The 18,514-nt window shown below is 42.7% G+C and overlaps 1 protein-coding gene across 1 annotated transcript in view; it reads left to right on the forward strand.

Annotated features, from left to right (window-relative positions):
• Positions 1–5,077: 5,077 nt before the first annotated feature.
• The window catches only part of LOC311238552 (E3 ubiquitin-protein ligase MARCHF6-like), a 51,403-nt gene continuing 37,966 nt past the window's right edge, over positions 5,078–18,514 (forward strand). The window contains exons 1-2 of the mRNA XM_084326652.1: positions 5,078–5,474; positions 6,969–7,068. Of these exons, the coding sequence (XP_084182778.1) occupies positions 5,456–5,474; positions 6,969–7,068 (119 nt within the window). The 5' untranslated portion in view covers positions 5,078–5,455. The remainder of the gene's footprint in view (positions 5,475–6,968; positions 7,069–18,514) is intronic.

Here is an 18,514-nt window from a genome sequence, read left to right on the forward strand (position 1 = left end):
GTCATGCTGACATGGTAGAGGAGGATCACCAGTATGTGGAGAGGTTGGTCATGCTGACATGGTAGAGGAGGATCATCAGTATATGGAGAGGTTGGTCATGCTGACATGGTAGAGGAGGATCACCAGTATATGTAGAGGTTGGTCATGCTGACATGGTAGAGGAGGATCACCATATGTGGAGAGGTTGGTCATGCTGCCATGGTAGAGGAGGATCACCAGTATATAGAGAGGTTGGTCATGCTGTCATGGTAGAGGAGGATCACCAGTATATGGAGAGGTTGGTCATGCTGACATGGTAGAGGAGGATCACCATATGTGGAGAGGTTGGTCATGCTGACATGGTAGAGGAGGATCACCATATGTGGAGAGGTTGGTCATGCTGCCATGGTAGAGGAGGATCACCAGTATATGGAGAGGTTGGTCATGCTGACATGGTAGAGGAGGATCACCAGTATATGGAGAGGTTGGTCATGCTGACATGGTAGAGGAGGATCACCATATGTGGAGAGGTTGGTCATGCTGCCATGGTAGAGGAGGATCACCAGTATATGGAGAGGTTGGTCATGCTGACATGGTAGAGGAGGATCACCAGTATGTGGAGAGGTTGGTCATGCTGCCATGGTAGAGGAGGATCACCAGTATATGGAGAGGTTGGTCATGCTGACATGGTAGAGGAGGATCACCAGTATAGAGAGGTTGGTCATGCTGACATGGTAGAGGAGGATTGATTGATTGAAAAGTTTATTAACAGATTGCAGAATGGGTACAGTACAGTACAGCTCAATACATACAATTGTTAAGGGGATGCAGACCAGAGAAAGACTTTCGTCTTGTTTACATCAGGGTCCCCCATTTTCAATTCATCATAACATATATGACATACATGACATACAGATAGACAGTACTGCTACATCTATACATTTATGACATATCAGATTTGCAAATACAGTACTGTTTGTGATACAAAAAGTGTCCAGAAAAAGAGTGTATATACATTTGACGTAGAAACTGTACATTGGGGGAGGTTGGGTGGGTGGGGTGGGGTGGGGTTGGGTGGTGGCTGTACATTGGAGGTGGGGGGGGACACTGTACATTGGAATACTGACAAAGCCATACTTGGTCATTTACTGTACAACTGGGTTAGGACATTTGTATGGGCCAGTTTCGAATTGCAGTCTCCCGTAGGTGTTCTTTGAGAGTGTTTTTGAAAGTGGGTAGTGATTCACATTCCTTTACAGCTTTAGGTAGGGCGTTCCACATTGATGTGGCATAATTGCGAAACGTGTTTAGTCCCTTGTTTGAGCCGAATCTGGGTTTAACATGATTTGTGGAGCTCCCTCTGGTGTTGTGATCGTGGTATTCACTGACCTTTGGGAAGTATTTTGACATGTACATGGGTACCTTGGTCGCGTAGTGTATCTTGTAGACCAGGCCCATTGCAAGTTGCTGTACTCTGTCGTCTACTCTAAGCCATCCTAGGTTGTCAAAGTGGGCAGGGGTGAGGTGGGTTCTAGGAGTAAGGTCAAGCAGTAGTCTGACCAGTTTGTTTTGAGATGTTTGTAATTTTGTTTTTAGCGCCTTTGAGGTACTTTGGTCCCATGAGGATCACCAGTATATAGAGAGGTTGGTCATGCTGGTAGAGGAGGATCATCAGTATATATAACAAAAAATGACATGGATGAGAAGAGATAGACTTTGACAATTGTTTTTTAGTGATGATGATAATGATGATGATTAGTAGTTAATTTGCATATAAATGATACATGGGACACTCTGACAACTTGTTAACATAGGCAGCCTATCATTTTTTTCACATCTAGAAAGTCTGGTTAGAAGTATATTTCCGGGGGGTGCATGATACCCCCCTCTATCTACTACTAGACTACTATGGCTAGCTACAACCACCTACTTCAAGGCTCTAATCAACATTCATTCATGCACGGCCTCAGCCAGCTAATCACCCAACCCACACGTGTATGTGAATCAACTCAGACTACCATTGACCTCATTCTGACCTCCGACAAGTCCAAGATCTCCAATAAAGGGGTTATAGCATGCGGGTTAAGTGATCATTATATGATATTCTGTACCCGCAAAAAACTAAAACAAAAGGCTGGCTGCCACAAAACAGTCACATCTAGAGACCTAAAAACCTACTCTAGCGAGGCCTTCAACCTTGAACTGGAGAGTCTGGACTGGTCAGATGAACTCAATGGTACACTGGTTGAAGAAACATGGCTTGGTTTCAAAACCAAATTCTCAACAATACTAAACGACATGGCCCCCCTAAGAACCACCAGGGTAAAAAATCGCGCTGAGCCGTGGATGCACTCCGAAATACTGGCCGCTATGAAAACCAGAGACAAAAAATGCTCTGAGTTTCGTAAAAGTCAGTCAAAGCTTACTAAAAGCACGAGCAGTGAACTCCAAGCCCACGTGACTGAACTCAAACTAGAAAGAAACAGACTAAGAAACGACGTAAACTCCATGATCAAAACTGCAAAAAAGAATTTCATCAATGACAAAACTGAGGAAAACAAAAACAAACCACGTGAACTTTGGAAATTACTCAATAATCAACTAGGATGCAGTAAAAAACTTAAATCCAGATTCTCAAACATAAACATAAAAACGGACAACACGCTCATCACAGACAAGCTGGATGTAGCCAATTACTTAAAAATTTTCTTCACAAACATAGCCACAACACTGGTAAACAAACTACCCTCCCACTCAGGGCTTTATGGGGTAGAACACATAGTAGCTTACTACAAAAACCTAGGGGTCCGCAAGGACGACTTCAAGCTGGAAATGGTAACAACAGATGAGGTACTCAATAAACTGAGCGCCCTCCAACCTAACAAGGCCACTGGCCACGACAACATCCCTTCCAAATTCCTCAGAGACTCAGCAGCCGCCATCACCCCAATCATCACACACATAATAAACCTCTCCATAAAACAGGGACACGTCCCCAAGGACTTCAAAATTGCGAGGGTGACCCCTCTGCACAAAAAGGGCAGCAAATTAGACCCAGGCAACTACCGCCCTGTTTCTATTCTCACCTCCATCTCGAAAGTCATGGAAAAAATTGTCTACGAACAGGTCGAAAAGTACCTAGCGGAAAAAAATCTAATCTACGAATTCCAATCTGGCTTCAGAACATCCCACTCCACTGACACATGCCTTCTCTATTTGAATGACCACATCAAACAAGAGGTGGACGCAGGCAAATACTGCGGCATGGTCATGCTGGACCTACAAAAGGCCTTTGACACGGTCAATCACTCCATTCTGATTGACAAGCTAAAAGCAATTGGTTTTGATAGTCTATCAGTGAGCTGGATGCAATCCTACCTTGAGGGGAGGGAACAGATGGTGGAGGTAAACGGTACCCTATCCCCCCCCCTCACAGTGAGCTGTGGTGTTCCACAAGGAAGCATACTAGGACCGCTACTGTTCCTAATTTATGCAAATGACATGTCGTCAGCTTGTGACTGCAACTTGTTCCTGTTTGCGGACGACTCAGCCCTGCTGGTCTCTGACAAGCTGATAACAAACTATCATTACACATGGGCAAAACAGAGTCCATTCTCTTCGGTTCAAATAACAAACTCAGCAAGACCGACGGCTTCTCAGTTACAGTGGGTGACAATATTGTCACAAGGAAAGATGAAATTACCTACCTGGGTTCCATCCTAGAGGCTAATCTCTCCTGTGACAAAATGGCATCCAATGTAATAAAAAAAGTCAACCAACGAACTCGATTCTTGTACCGGATCTCCTCTCTGGTAAACAAGAATACCCTGAAGACTCTGGCAGGAGCACTCATTCAGGGGTACTACGACTATGCTTGCACCTCATGGTACCAAAGCACCTCAAAGGCGCTAAAAACAAAATTACAAACATCTCAAAACAAACTGGTCAGACTACTGCTTGACCTTACTCCTAGAACCCACCTCACCCCTGCCCACTTTGACAACCTAGGATGGCTTAGAGTAGACGACAGAGTACAGCAACTTGCAATGGGCCTGGTCTACAAGATACACTACACGACCAAGGTACCCATGTACATGTCAAAATACTTCCCAAAGGTCAGTGAATACCACGATCACAACACCAGAGGGAGCTCCACAAATCATGTTAAACCCAGATTCTGCTCAAATAAGGGACTAAACACGTTTCGCAATTATGCCACATCAATGTGGAACGCCCTACCCAAAGCTGTAAAGGAATGTGGATCACTACCCACTTTCAAAACCTCTCTCAAGGGACACCTACGGGAGACTGCAATTCAACACTGGCCCCTGTAAATATCCTAACCCAACCCCCTCCAATGTACAGTCATTTACCTAGTATGGTTTTGTCAATAGTCCAATGTACAATTTTGTTTGTTTGTACAGTGTCTCCCCCCCCCCCTTCAATGTACAGTTTTGCTTGTATATACAGTGTGCCCCCTCCCCCCCAACCACCTCCAATGTAGATTACCCAGTATGGTTGTCAATATCCCAGTGTACCCAACCCCCCCCCCCACCCAACCTCCTACAATGTACAGTTTCTACGTCAAATGTATATACTCCCTTTTCCTGACTCCTTCTGTATCACAAACAGTACTGTATTTGCAAATCTGGTATGTCATAAATGTATAGATGTAGCAGTACTGACTATCTGTATGTCATGTATGTATGTCATATATGTCCTGATGAATTGAAAATGGGGGACCCTGATGTAAACAAGACGAAAGTCTTTCTCTGGTCTGCATCCCCTTAACAATTGTGTGTATTGAGCTGTACTGTATTGTACCCATTCTGCAATCTGTTAATAAAGTTTTCAATCAATTCAATCAATCAATCAATCCCCACGCGCTATCTTCCCCCTCACGAGCTCCATGTAACGCGGAAGTGCAGTGGTCTTTCCCATAGATATATATAGGGTCTTTCCCCCTCACGAGCTCCATGTAACGCGGAAGTGCAGTAAGTCTGCTTCCTTCACGGAAGTCTCTCCTGCCGTAAAGCGTGGGACGCCGTCGTGCGTCGTGTTGTGACAGGAGGCAGGAGCTAGTAGCGACCAGTAGGGCAGCTAGCGAGGTTAGCCATATTGTCTCCTCGGTCACAGATCAGGAAGGAGTAAGTAGAGGAGGAGGGAGGTGTGATGCTAGCGCAGCGTTCGGTTGGAAAATTCAGCGTAAAAACTAAACCCATTGCCCCCCCGTTTGGAGGCATCAAGGATCGGCCCGTGACAACAAGACGCCACGGAGCAGAGGAGGAGAGAGAGCTGGTGTTCAAACCGGTGGTGGACACCATTTTACGATTGTCAATGTATCCGACCCCCAAGGATATTCTGATCTCGATACTAGTTTAGGCCAGCTAAACGTTATTGTCTGCGCCGTGGATGGATTTAAAATAGTGGAGCTAGCGCCTGGAAGAAGAGGGAGACCAGTGCACATTGAACAAAAATGGACACCGCCGAGGAAGGTAAATACAGAGCAGTGCTCATCATTGCGGCTAACGTTAGCTAGCTAGCCGTGGTTGGCTCCAACGTTGCATCATTGATCGTCTGTCGGCGAGAGAGAGAGAGAGAGAAGCCCCTGCATGGTGGGCTGGTGTCGTGCTGGCCTGGTCCCAGCACCCCGGTGTTAGCTGTCCACCGGGCTGGCGGTGATCTAGAATCAGCTGACGTTAACAAAGAGAGCACATTATTATGTCGATGGTATTGATGATATCATAAGCTATTAGCGTGCTAGGTACGTTTGATGGAACATATCTGAATGTGTTGCAAAGCGCAGGACTACTAGACCACCAGGCTTTAATTAAAGCGAGTAGAAGAGGGAGTAACGTGATGCTCATGGCGGTGATGGTGGTGGTCCTGGTCCTCAAGTATCCCATCATGGCACAGTTTTGGGTCCGAGATGAGCGTAGACGGCTCTTCATTCTCGTTAGCCTATTTAAAGCTGCTGTAGGTGGTATTCATCAGAATGCTAAATGACAATAACACGGTGTACTATTACTAACAACCATCAAATGCACTCACAGACAGCACACACATCCATCCACACGCACACACTCACAAACAACCCACTGCAGCACCCACTTTAGACACCTAAACACACTTTATATTTATTGGTAAAGAATTTGCACTACAACCCATACCTCATTACACCTTACTGTAAATTGTACCTAAATTGTACCTCATCCCATTTCTGCATTGTACTGTATAGTATTATTGTATTGTAACTCAGTTACTTTTCTACTCTGCATTGTACATATGTATATTGAACACTTGTCTACGTACTTGACTTCTATTTTATACTTACTATACTTATTTTATACTTATCTATTTTATCTAGCACAATCTCTGGAGCAAAACAGAAAGAAGCATTTTATATAAAAGTATTCTGTACTTCTGTATGACAACTAATAAAGAAACTTGAAGTGATATCTTCCGTTCACAACATGGGTCTCTGTCCCTCCACTCTGCAGTAAACAGAAAAATGAGAAAATACATTTTCTGGTATTATTCCGTTCCCACTCTATCCAATCAGGAGAGAGAACTCCACACTGCAACAACAAGAAATAACTAAAAACTAGTTTTACAAGTAAAATTATCTGTAAAAAGTGATCAAATAAAAGGCTTGGAATAAGTGAAAATATCTAGGATTCTCTCTCCTGATTAGATCAAGTGGGAACGGGATACCAGGAAATGCATTTTCTGTTTACTGCAGAACAGAGGGACGGAGAGACCCATGTTACTGACCAAACACTATCAGTGATGGCTGTTGGAATGTAGAGCTACTTAACACTTACTTTAACAATGAAATACCACTTGCAGCACCTTTTTTAATATTCATGTTATTGTAAACATTTCTCTTGACGACACCAGACTCTAACCTCCCGTCTCCTCTTCTTTCCGCCTGCACACTTGTTTGTCTTCACCACGGGGGTCCTCCTCCACATCCTCCTGATGTGCAGCGGACATCTGCCGCGTGTGTCGCTCAGAGGGAACCCCAGACAAGCTCCTGTACCATCCCTGCGTTTGCACTGGCAGTATTAAATTCATCCACCAGGAATGGTGAGTATGTTGGCCTCTTTAATTTCCATGAGAAACTCGGTCCTTGGTGAGACCATAATTTATGGCTCTAGTCAGGGCTTTCCCCCCCAGGATTTTCAAACAAGATGGTGCTGAGTCGTAACTAGGGGGTGGTCCCGAGGATGGGCTATGCCGCCCGCCGTGGAGGCAAAACAATTTGCAATAAAGAGCCATTTGCTGTAATTTCCTGCCACTTAAAACCATTAAGTACAGTGTATAAGGTTGCACAATAGTTTAACGTTGAACACGAAAACACACGCATACACACAGTGGAACAGAGGGTAGAGCAATCACCTATTAGATAACGATGCATCTTTTTCTAAGCTGGCCCCAAGCTTTCACTGCAATTTTTTTTAACAGACAATATATATTATTATAATTTTATAGTAGTTTCAGCTCATGGGGAGGAGGGAGCCACGGCGCATTTCTCCAGTTATTTTGATACGTCTTTGGTAACTTGTAGAAGATGACAGAAAGGCAGCCTTTGTTTGAGAAGAACGTTAACACAAATTCAGTCGTCTGAAAACACTTTGGTTTCGAGGAGTCGGAACCAGATAAAAAAAAGATAAAAATACTGTGCAAGATTTGTTACACAGTCGTGGATGCACCACAAAGAAACAGATAGGACTGCACAACATGAGAACATTATTAAAATGTATCTTCTCCAACCAGAACAGACTGGATTTCAAGGACGTTTTGACTGGGTGAGGTTGAACTCGAGTAACGCAACACATGACAAACGCCACCACCTTTTGGGGTGAACAACCATTACCTCATCACTTTTATTAACCAGTCACCTAGCAGTACGTATCGAAAGTTAAACTAGGAGTGTTCATGTATAAAATCTGATGTCTCTCACGATTCATCATTCCTTCTACATTCCTCCTGTTATGCTGTTGGATCACAGGCCTGTAAACCAAATTTTACTTGTGTGAATTAGAATAAACTCATCTTTTGGTATATTCTGAAATCTGACTTCGTTTCCATCCTTATAATCAAACTTAACCACCTGTTGCGTTATCTTCTACCTTTGTCCTAACTGTTGCAGCAATCAACGAACACGCTTTTAGAGGTTTTTTGACCGGCACCTGCCTACTCCTCTCCAACTCTCTCGGTCTCCACTTGTCTTCCGAAGTTCCTGCAACAACTCACGCCTCACGGGACTTCAGAGCCAGATTTCTGTTTCAGTAGCAAAAACAAGCCACTTTTAGTGAACATACTTGGTAACCAAATAAAACTACAAATAAAATAAAGAGTTCCCTCAAAAACCACTTGAGTTCAGTTGAAGCGGCGAGTACTCGTGTAATCAATGACTCGCGCCCATCCCTATCCGCTGGAGTGCAAAACAGCATCTGTTTGTAAGAGCTTTCATAGTGACCTCTGTGCATACGGCTGAGCAGCAGTTCATTGTGTCAGAATAGTGGGCACATGTGATTACAGTCACTCCATTTTGATTAGGCAGCTTTCCAGGGAGCCCACGGTCTGGGAGTAGCCAGCGATAGGACGGGTCGTCCGGCTGGTACAGGGATGACGGAACGATGTCACCTTTCAGTACCTCGATTCTGAGTACTTACTTACGTATTGTATTGGCATAATACAGAGTACCTATTCTAATTATTACATTCACTCAACAATGTAGACTTAGTTTCCACCATTGGGCTTTGGGTCAGACTGGTCAAAAGGGATTGAGATATTACTAGGCCACATTATTCTCTCCACCAGACAGATCTGACATTCTTTGTGTGAAAGAGGCAGAAAGTTAAGCTGCTTTTATTTGAATTTCCCCAGCGTTCCCCACTGTTATTATTATTAGTGGTGGTGGCTGGCCAGGGTGCGTTAGGTTATTATATTATACTATTTGTGGTGGTGGCTGGTAGGGCTGAGCCCAAACGCTTGAAGGTTCGGACCTTCTTTTGTTACGTTGGCACTCGAATCTTAACACTATGTGGACCGTCCACGTATATATTTACGTGTTTCGATTCCACCCGTTGAGGACCAGAGCCACGAGTTAACTTGTGGCGAGTTGTTATTGTTTTATTCCATATTAATAACGCTATTAACGTCCGCGATCGACTTGCAGGACCTACCCACATATTTGATTTTCAAAACATGCAATACCGGCCAGATCCGCTTAGGGGCGCCATCGCTCCACTGCAGTATCATTGAGGGCGATTGAAAAAAAAATTATTTTTGCTGTCTGTGGGCGTTTTCCTATGAGCCTCGGTTCCAAACGAACACCCTCCATCTTTGATCCCGTTACCGATAGCAGATTTCAGCCTGGAATAATGGGATTTATGATTAGCCAATGGACATATCGATCTACCAGATTCCGATGACTAATGACTAAATGCTGCCGGCGATCACATGGCCTGACGGTAGGATACTATTCCCCCAAATTACAGCTGGATTGGACATTGTTTTAAAACTCAACGTGATCGATCAGTGAAAATGGTATATTGAACGCACACTGTACTGCTAATCAATAATAGTAATCGGCGTTCCCCGCCGCCCCCATTTCATCCATAGATGCTCTGTAATAGTCCGGATGCTACGCAGTTTGTTTTATTTCATTCGTATATATACAGCAGAAATGGCGTTTGATATAACGTGACTAGCTTTTAGCCTCATATCTAGCTTCCCAGAAAAAAGACGAGGCGAAAACCGCGATAAACCTTATATTCACGGCGCTATAAAATGACAACCAACCGATGGATTTTTATTTTCTTTAAGCCATTATGAAGGCACGGTTTATGCACTCGAGTGACAATGAGAATGGACAGATAGCAATACTATAAAGTATATATATAGTTGTTAGAAAGTACATCGGTTTGTTGACAACACTCTGTCCTCTGGCCTATAAATCGGCGCTACACGCTGGTCGTCAATGTGTTAATGAATGGGTTCGAACCTCCCCTTTAATAAAAAAGAAATTATAATAAATTATTATTTTACATTTTAAATGTTTTCTTTCTTTATTTTACACGAAAAATATATATCAGAATGTGATATATCAGAATATCACAGTACTATGTTGTGTTTACAATAATTTGAAAGTCACATAAGTCATGCACGAACACACTGACACAACACAGTCTAGTCGAGATGAGGAGGGGTCACCGTCATACATTATCAGGAAATGAATCAATCATGCAAAAAAAAAGAGAGACTCACTCACACTCACCCGTCTTATTTCATAATACAACGTTTCCGAATGGACGTTTGGATTAAACCAAGTGTGTGCACTGTGCAGTGATGCTGAACTTTCCCAGCCGAACACAAGTTACTTAACGTTACACATGTATGTTATGCAGTGGCAGTGGCACGTTAAAGGGGAACTCCAACATTTTGGGAAATTAGCTTATTTAACATCTTCCCTGGAGTTAGACAAGAAGATACATACCTTTTTTGTCTCTGTGCGTGCATTTTAGCTTTGGGAATAGACGCTCCGTTAGCATAGCTTAGCTTCATCACTGGAAGTGAGGCAGGACAGTAGCCTTACAGTGCCTTACAGTGTATTGCAAGGTCTGACATTGACCAAACTTGATATGCATGACCTTGGTGGGCTCTAGGTCAACTCCTGAAAAGGGGGTCAATGTCAGACTTTGCAATCAAAAGTTAGGGGGCTAATAACCCTTGCCATAATTTCAGTGCGCCCCCTAACTTTTGATTGCAAGGTCTGACATTGACCCCCTTTTCAGATTCCGATTCTCTCTCTCTCTCTCTCTCTCTCACTCTCTCACTCTCTCACTCTCTCACTCTCTCTCTCTCTCTCTCTCTCTCTCTCTCTCTCTCTCTCTCTCTCTCTCTCTCTCTCCGGTAGAAAAAAATCAATAAAAACCTACAAAAATATAACTTGTCCGAAAGGACAAGTAACATTTTAAGAATAGACTCTCAAGCAGTTGGAACATTGGCTTTTGCATATGTCTGGGTGATGTCTCAGTAAGTGGTTTCGTAGATTTGTTGTATTTCCACAATCATTATCGACTGTCACTATAGCCAATGGAAATGCTAGAAATGGTCACGTGGGATGGGAGAACCAATGGAAAATTACTATCCCGAGGCCAAACTTAATTGCCGACCCCTGATCTACACCCTCCCCAGACCGACCATACAGACTGGGTTATACATATGATATGCAGACTATAAGCAGGCTGTGTGGACAGAAGGCTATGTGTGTGTGACGTGTCACTTGTGTGTGTGTACCTAGTCCTACCTACAGTATCTTGTAGAAGCAATATGGGGGAAATGTAGGCTATACCTTAGCTCAAATCTCTACCAGTGTATCATTTCTAGCGGTATATTTCCCACCCCTATACTATACGTAGCCTAGTATTTTGACAAAAAGGTGAACGGGTACAAAAGCGCATTCCATTTAGACTGTCTTGTAGTTTTAGGCTATACACTCTCCTAGGTGACCGTTTTTGGTTGTTGGGGAGGGGGAGAGAACAATACCAGCCAGCCGGGTGATGTTTTTGTGACTGTTGCAATAACAGGGTCAGGGGGTCAAACAGCCCTAGGCAGCATGGAAGGCCCCGCCTAGATCCTTCTGTGGCAATTGTTAGACCTCTCTGTCTGTCTACCGTGTTAGTTCACGGGCTCACATAGTTTTGTGTGACCAGTATCTGTCTACTAGGTGTGTAGGCAGTTACTGTTAATTAGGGCTGTAAACGAATATTCTATATTCATATTAATAATCTACCTGTAAAAAATAAATAAAAAAAAACATACATTCTATTGTAAAATGAATATTAGATTGTGAAAAACATCCTCAACTTCTCACGTGGGCCTGAATGCGCTGCATGACAGATAGGAGACACACAACGTCACTTTCATTGCGCTGAAGAACGTGCCAGTAGTAACAACAACAACTACAACAACACAACCATGGCGTGATGGCAGATAATTCAGAACCTGAATCGGTGGCCAAAAAGGAAAGGTCACTTTAATATTAGTATAACAACAGTAACAGTGTATTGCACTACCTAAGCTACCTAGCATGTCCTATATGCCCTGTAACTAACTACATACAGATACCGAGATGTCTCACCATGTTACCTGTTACCTGTTTATTGCACAATGTTGTTTTTTTATTGGATTCTATTACATGTTGTACCACTGTATTGCACATCGTTGCGGGCAAGACCACCCGCATTTCATTGTATACTTGTATGCCGTGACAAATAAAACTCTTGACTTGACTTGACTTGGTGCGGTGTGAAGAGTGGTTCTAAGTGTTTTGTTAGTGGTTAAAGTAACGTTGCATTCGTTTGGTACACAGCATGTACTGAACCGAAGGTACCGCACTGAAACGGTTCAGTACGAATACGTGTACCGTTACACCCCTACTGTCTACACAGAGTGGGACCTGTATGAGTTGTTGCTTGAGATTAAACACCAGTCACCACCAGCCCACATGTTGTCACATCCTGGCTGTGGCTGGTAAAGTCTCACTGTTCCACCAGCGAAGCCGTGTTTAACCATCAGGCGTACAATCTCTCACGCGTGCGATGGAACCTTTGAGAACTAACCATTCTAATGTGTAGGCTCTGTTACCCATACTGGATGGACTTTGAACTCTGTTGTCTAGACTCAATTTATACCTACCCACTGCTTTCCCTGTCTACACCTGCCCTACACTGTAATCATAATAATCATTACTACCTACCTCATATACTACAGTCTACCCATATAACTCTGTATGATAGCATGTACAACAGTGCTGTACATACCCTATATAGACGTTTATATATTTATATTATGTATATATAATATATATCCAAATCTGTCTGAATATACCTGCATATTTATAATCCTTCTATATACCTACTTTTACTCCTGCATATAACCCATATAACTCGGTATGATAGCAATAAGCATGTAAAATAATGCTGTATATATAGCCTATATATAATATTTATATATTTATTCTTACCATATATATATCTATCCTATCCACATCTGTATCCATCTGCATATACTTTTTGTTTACATATCTTACTATATCTATATCTGTACATATATCTTGCCTACTCTTACTAATTTATATATTTTATACCCAGTTTAATCACTTGTACATTGTATATCACTATTGCACTTTACTGCTATATTTGCACTCTGGTTGGATGTCAAACCTATTTTTTCGATGTGCTGTATAATGACAATACATTTTAATCTAATGATGTCACAACGGCTACCTGGAGTACCTGCCATTGGCTGCTATGAGTGGTACACTTCTAAGATCGAATTCTGAGAGCACACATAAAACAAAACAAAAACTACACATGAAAGGGTTAATGACTTGATTGATTGAAAACTTTATTAACAGATTGCAGAATGGGTACAATACAGTACAGCTCAATACTAACAACTGCTAAGAGGATGAAGACCAGAAAAAGACTTTTGTCTTGTTTACATAAGGGTCCTCCATTTTCAATTCATCAAGACATTTATGACATACAAGACATACAAATATACGGTACTGTGTAAGAAAAAGAGATTATAAAAAAATATACTCATCCGAAGGGGAAGAAACTGTACATTGGAGGGGGTTGGGTGGGTGGGGGTGGGGGGGATTTTGACATTTACTGGGGCCAGTTTCTAATTGCAGCCACCCGTAGGCGTAGGTGCTCTTTGAGAGCGGTTTTGAAGGAGGGTAGGGAGTTTTTGTTCCAAAAACTACCTTTGGCAGCCCCCCACCCCCCGAAACCAAAACTTCCTGATGATAAAATGATAAGATTATAAGACAAAAAAAAAGAGTAGTCTTGTGCGTTGTGATGTCTATACGTTTTGCTCATAGCCTTGTCAGTGTGTCTGGAAACAGCGGAGGAGGGTAATAATCATTCCCTTGCATAACCTAGCTGTTGATCCTACAGACCAGCCTATGGCACCCCGTGCCAGCAGAGTTATTAACCACAGACATATGAGCATCAGACGATGAGGCCAGTGGCTCAGAAGTGGCTGATAGAAGCCCTTTTTTGTTTTGTTTCATCAGATAATGAGTAGAACACTCTTGCATTACATCCTGGTGTGTTTTACCACTACTGAAACATGATAAGTGTTTACAGCCAGTCAGCCTATCTCTCTTTCTCTCTCTGTCTCTCTTTCTCTCTCTGTCTCTCTTTCTCTTTGTCTCTCTCTCTTGGTCTCTCTTTATCTCTCTCTCTCTCTCTCTCTCTCTCTCTCTCTCTCTCTCTATCTCTCTCTGGAGTCATACCTTGAGTCAACATGCTGGAGGGGTCATCAAGAGACAAGTATCTACGTCACCATCACCCCATTTCCTTAACGAATGCCTGTCAGTCTTATCTCACACTGGTTACGTCCGGTCAGTAGGGCTGGGAATATATTGTTGTGTATCATCATCTAGAGGTGGGAATCACCAGAGGTTCGGTTCCTGTTGGTTGTCAGTTAAGGCCATGAGTAGGTAGGGAATTATTTATTTTTATTTTATTTATTTTATCTCTTCCCACGGCGACTATGGATAGGGAATTTCTTTATTTAATTAAAATTTTCACGACAACATGGATGCATGTACTCTGCCAGCATGTTTAATATCTATAATACTAAAGGTTTGACTAAGATTTTTATGAAACTTTATTGAAAAAAAAAAAATTATTTCTTTTCTTTAAAATTAAATATATATATATTTTTTTAACTCATAAATAAATTGGGTCGCACCTAAATCGGCACGGTCGGTTGGCAACCGGAACCAAACCATTATTTTTGTTAGGCCAGAGGATCCACGATACGGTATTATCACCATACATACATTACTAGAGTCACCATATTGTGATGTATTGTGATTTATTACCTTTTTTTAAACTGCAAATTATGACCCTAACAGAAAACATTAACATTGGCAATAAAGATATACAGTATATACATCATCTGTGTTGTCATTGCAGTAAAATGGGATTGTCAAGCAATATCGATACTTGGCAACACTATATTGATGTAATATTGGCATGCAAAATATTGCAATATATTGCTGTATCTATCTGTGTACTGTATCTTGGGATCATTAAACTAATTTACCAGATTGAGGCATAACTGATTAATAACTGATAACAACTCTCTGGTGACAACGATCTCGGCTCAGAATCATCTCCAGCGAAGGTGCTAATCTGCTAGAAGCCAGGCGTCATAATGACACGTAGCTCTGACCTCACTCAGCCAGGCGGCATAGTGACACGTAGCTCTGACCTCACTCAGCCAGGCGGCATAGTGACACGTAGCTCTGACCTCACTCAGCCAGGCGGCATAGTGACACGTAGCTCTGACCTCACTCAGCCAGGCGGCATAGTGACACGTAGCTCTGACCTCACTCAGCCAGGCGGCATAGTGACACGTAGCTCTGACCTCACTCAGCCAGGCGGCATAGTGACACGTAGCTCTGACCTCACTCAGCCAGGCGGCATAGTGACACGTAGCTCTGACCTCACTCAGCCAGCCGTCATAATGACACGTAGCTCTGACCTCACTCAGCCAGGCGGCATAGTGACACGTAGCTCTGACCTCACTCAGCCAGGCGGCATAGTGACACGTAGCTCTGACCTCACTCAGCCAGGTTCCCGGTTCGATACCCACTCCTCCCGGCAGCGTGACACCCCCTAACTGCTAAGGCTCAGCTTCTTCCCCGAGGCCATCAGAACATTGAACACTGAACTCTCCACACACAAGTACACATGAGCACACACATACACACACAACACACATTCTGCATTCGCTCACACACAAACGGTCACTTTAAACTAAATGGAAAGGACACTTTAAAGGAACCAGGAAAATAAAGGTCACTTTAAGGAAAGAACTGATGTGCTTCTTGTATAGTTTAGAAATAGCAAGTATAGCATAAGGATATAGAGTAAAAACTGTATATTGTATAGTAGTGTACATAGGACCCAGTGCCTTAATTTGTAGCTAACATTGTATTGCGTTATCTCAGGACTTTAGCATGTCTATTTTATCATGCCTATTTTATGTCTATTTTATTACCTGTTTATTATGTCTATTTTATTATTTAGTATTATTGCACAATCAAAGCGGGCATGGCCACCCGCATTTCACTGTATGCCCTGGTATGTATGTGACAAAATAAACCTCTTGAATCTTGCTCCAGACAAGCAGTGTGAATGGGTGAATGTGAGGCATAACTTGTAAAGCACTTTGAAGGAAGGGTGCGCGCGCTGTATTATTTACAACACAACAAAATGAGAGCAACACGGCATGTGGCACAATAATGGTTTTATCTGGATTATCTTGTTTTCATGATCGTGGGAAGAAGACAACATCCTAATTGAAACTGGATTCATTGCCCAGCCCTAAATGGGCGGGTTGTCTTAATCTCCTCATAACCCTCATCATGTTTCAATCAGCCGTCCACTCTCTCTCTCGCCAGGTAGTGGAATAACCACAAGCAAACTTGTGATTGGTTGTCGTACATTCAGTTGAAATAAAGCAGCACAAATTGAAACAGCCGTATGGAGCAATATTCATCACCTCACACACTGATACGGGGCAACATTAGTTTGGTAAGAGACTCATAATGCCGGTTTTGATTGATTGATTGAAAAGTTTATTAACAGATTGCAGAATGGGTACAGTACAGTACATCTCAATACATACAATTGTTAAGGGGATGCAGACCAGAGAAAGACTTTCGTCTTGTTTCCACCAGGGTCCCCCATTTTCAATTCATCATAACATATATGACATACATGACATACAGATAGACAGTACTGCTACATCTATACATTTATGACATATCAGATTTGCAAATACAGTACTGTTTGTGATACAAAAGTGTCCAGAAAAGGAGTGTATATACATTTGGCGTAGAAACTGTACATTGGAGGAGGTTGGTGGGGTGGGGTTGGGTGGGTTGGGTGAGGGCTGTACATTGTAGGTGGGGGGGGGGGGGGGACGGGGGGGGGGGTTGGGTAGGGGACACACACACATTTTACACTGTACATTGGAATGTTGACAAAGCCTTACTTGGTCATTTACTGTACAACTAGGTTAGGACATTTGTAGGGGCCAGTTTCGAATTGCAGTCTCACGTAGGTGTTTTTTGAGAGTGTTTTTGAAGGTGGGTAGTGATTCACATTCCTTTACAGCTTTAGGCAGGGCGTTCCACATTGATGTGGCATAATTGCGAAACGTGTTTAGTCCCTTGTTTGAGCCGAATCTGGGTTTTACATGATTTGTGGAGCTCCCTCTGGTGTTGTGATCGTGGTATTCACTGACCTTTGGGAAGTATTTTGACATGTACATGGGTACCTTGGTCGCGTAGTGTATCTTGTAGACCAGGCCCATTGCAAGTTGCTGTACTCTGTCGTCTACTCTAAGCCATCCTAGGTTGTCAAAGTGGGCAGGGGTGAGGTGGGTTCTAGGAGTCAGGTCAAGTAGTAGTCTGACTAGCTTGTTTTGAGATGTTTGTAATTTGTTTTTTAGTGCCTTTGAGGTGCTTTGGTACCATGAGGTGCAAGCATAGTCGTAGTACCCTTGAATGAGTGCTCCTGCTAGAGTCTTCAGGGTATTCTTGTTTACCAGAGAGGAGATCCGGTACAAGAATCGCGTTCGTTGGTTGACTTTTTTTATTACATTGGATGCCATTTTGCCACAGGAAAGATTAGCCTCTAGGATGGAACCCAGGTAGGTAATTTCATCTTTCCTTGTGATAATATTGTCACCCACTGTAACCGAGAAGCCGTCGGTCTTGCTGAGTTTGTTATTTGAACCGAAGAGAATGGACTCTGTTTTGCCCATGTGTAATGATAGTTTGTTGTCGGCGAGCCATATGCAGATTTTACCGGTATCGGTAAATCTTTGATATATCACCCAGGCCGACTGATGTGGGATCATTTGACCAGATTATTAACAGAGGCAGACAACAGAGTCTTTGATTAACACTTTGGTCGCCAGGCTTATATTCTTAATATACCATCCTCCACCAGCTCTATTTGTCTATGGGGATGTTTACCTTCTTTGCAGGGCTATAACTTTTTAAATTGTATTGCTAAATTGACATTACTATGGCCCATTCAACGTCAAGTATCTATTGTTCAGGGTGTAGCAACGTTATACTTTTTCATTCACATATTCATACTAAAATACAGTCTAAAGTATAAGTATGTTTTTATCGTTTTCTGCAGCTTTCTCCAGAACGTCATTTATAGCCCCAAATGCATTATATTGATGATCAAATACAGTTTGATAGGAATCTGTGCGAGATAAAAAATGTCGGATGGGGGGGGGGGGGTCGTTTATAATTCCGTGGCCAACGTTAGATGATTCATCTAGTGTGGGTGATATGATCATTAGAGCAGTTGGTATCGAACACATTAAAAAATAACGCTGAATCTTACCGTAGCTTCCTCATAGCGTTGGGTGATGAGCGTGGAACAGAAATATTCCTATTATGGGATGTAGA

The sequence above is a fragment of the Notolepis coatsorum genome (assembly GCF_963971535.1).
Source record: "Notolepis coatsorum genome assembly, chromosome: 12".
In the NCBI taxonomy this organism is placed as follows: domain Eukaryota; kingdom Metazoa; phylum Chordata; class Actinopteri; order Aulopiformes; family Paralepididae; genus Notolepis; species Notolepis coatsorum.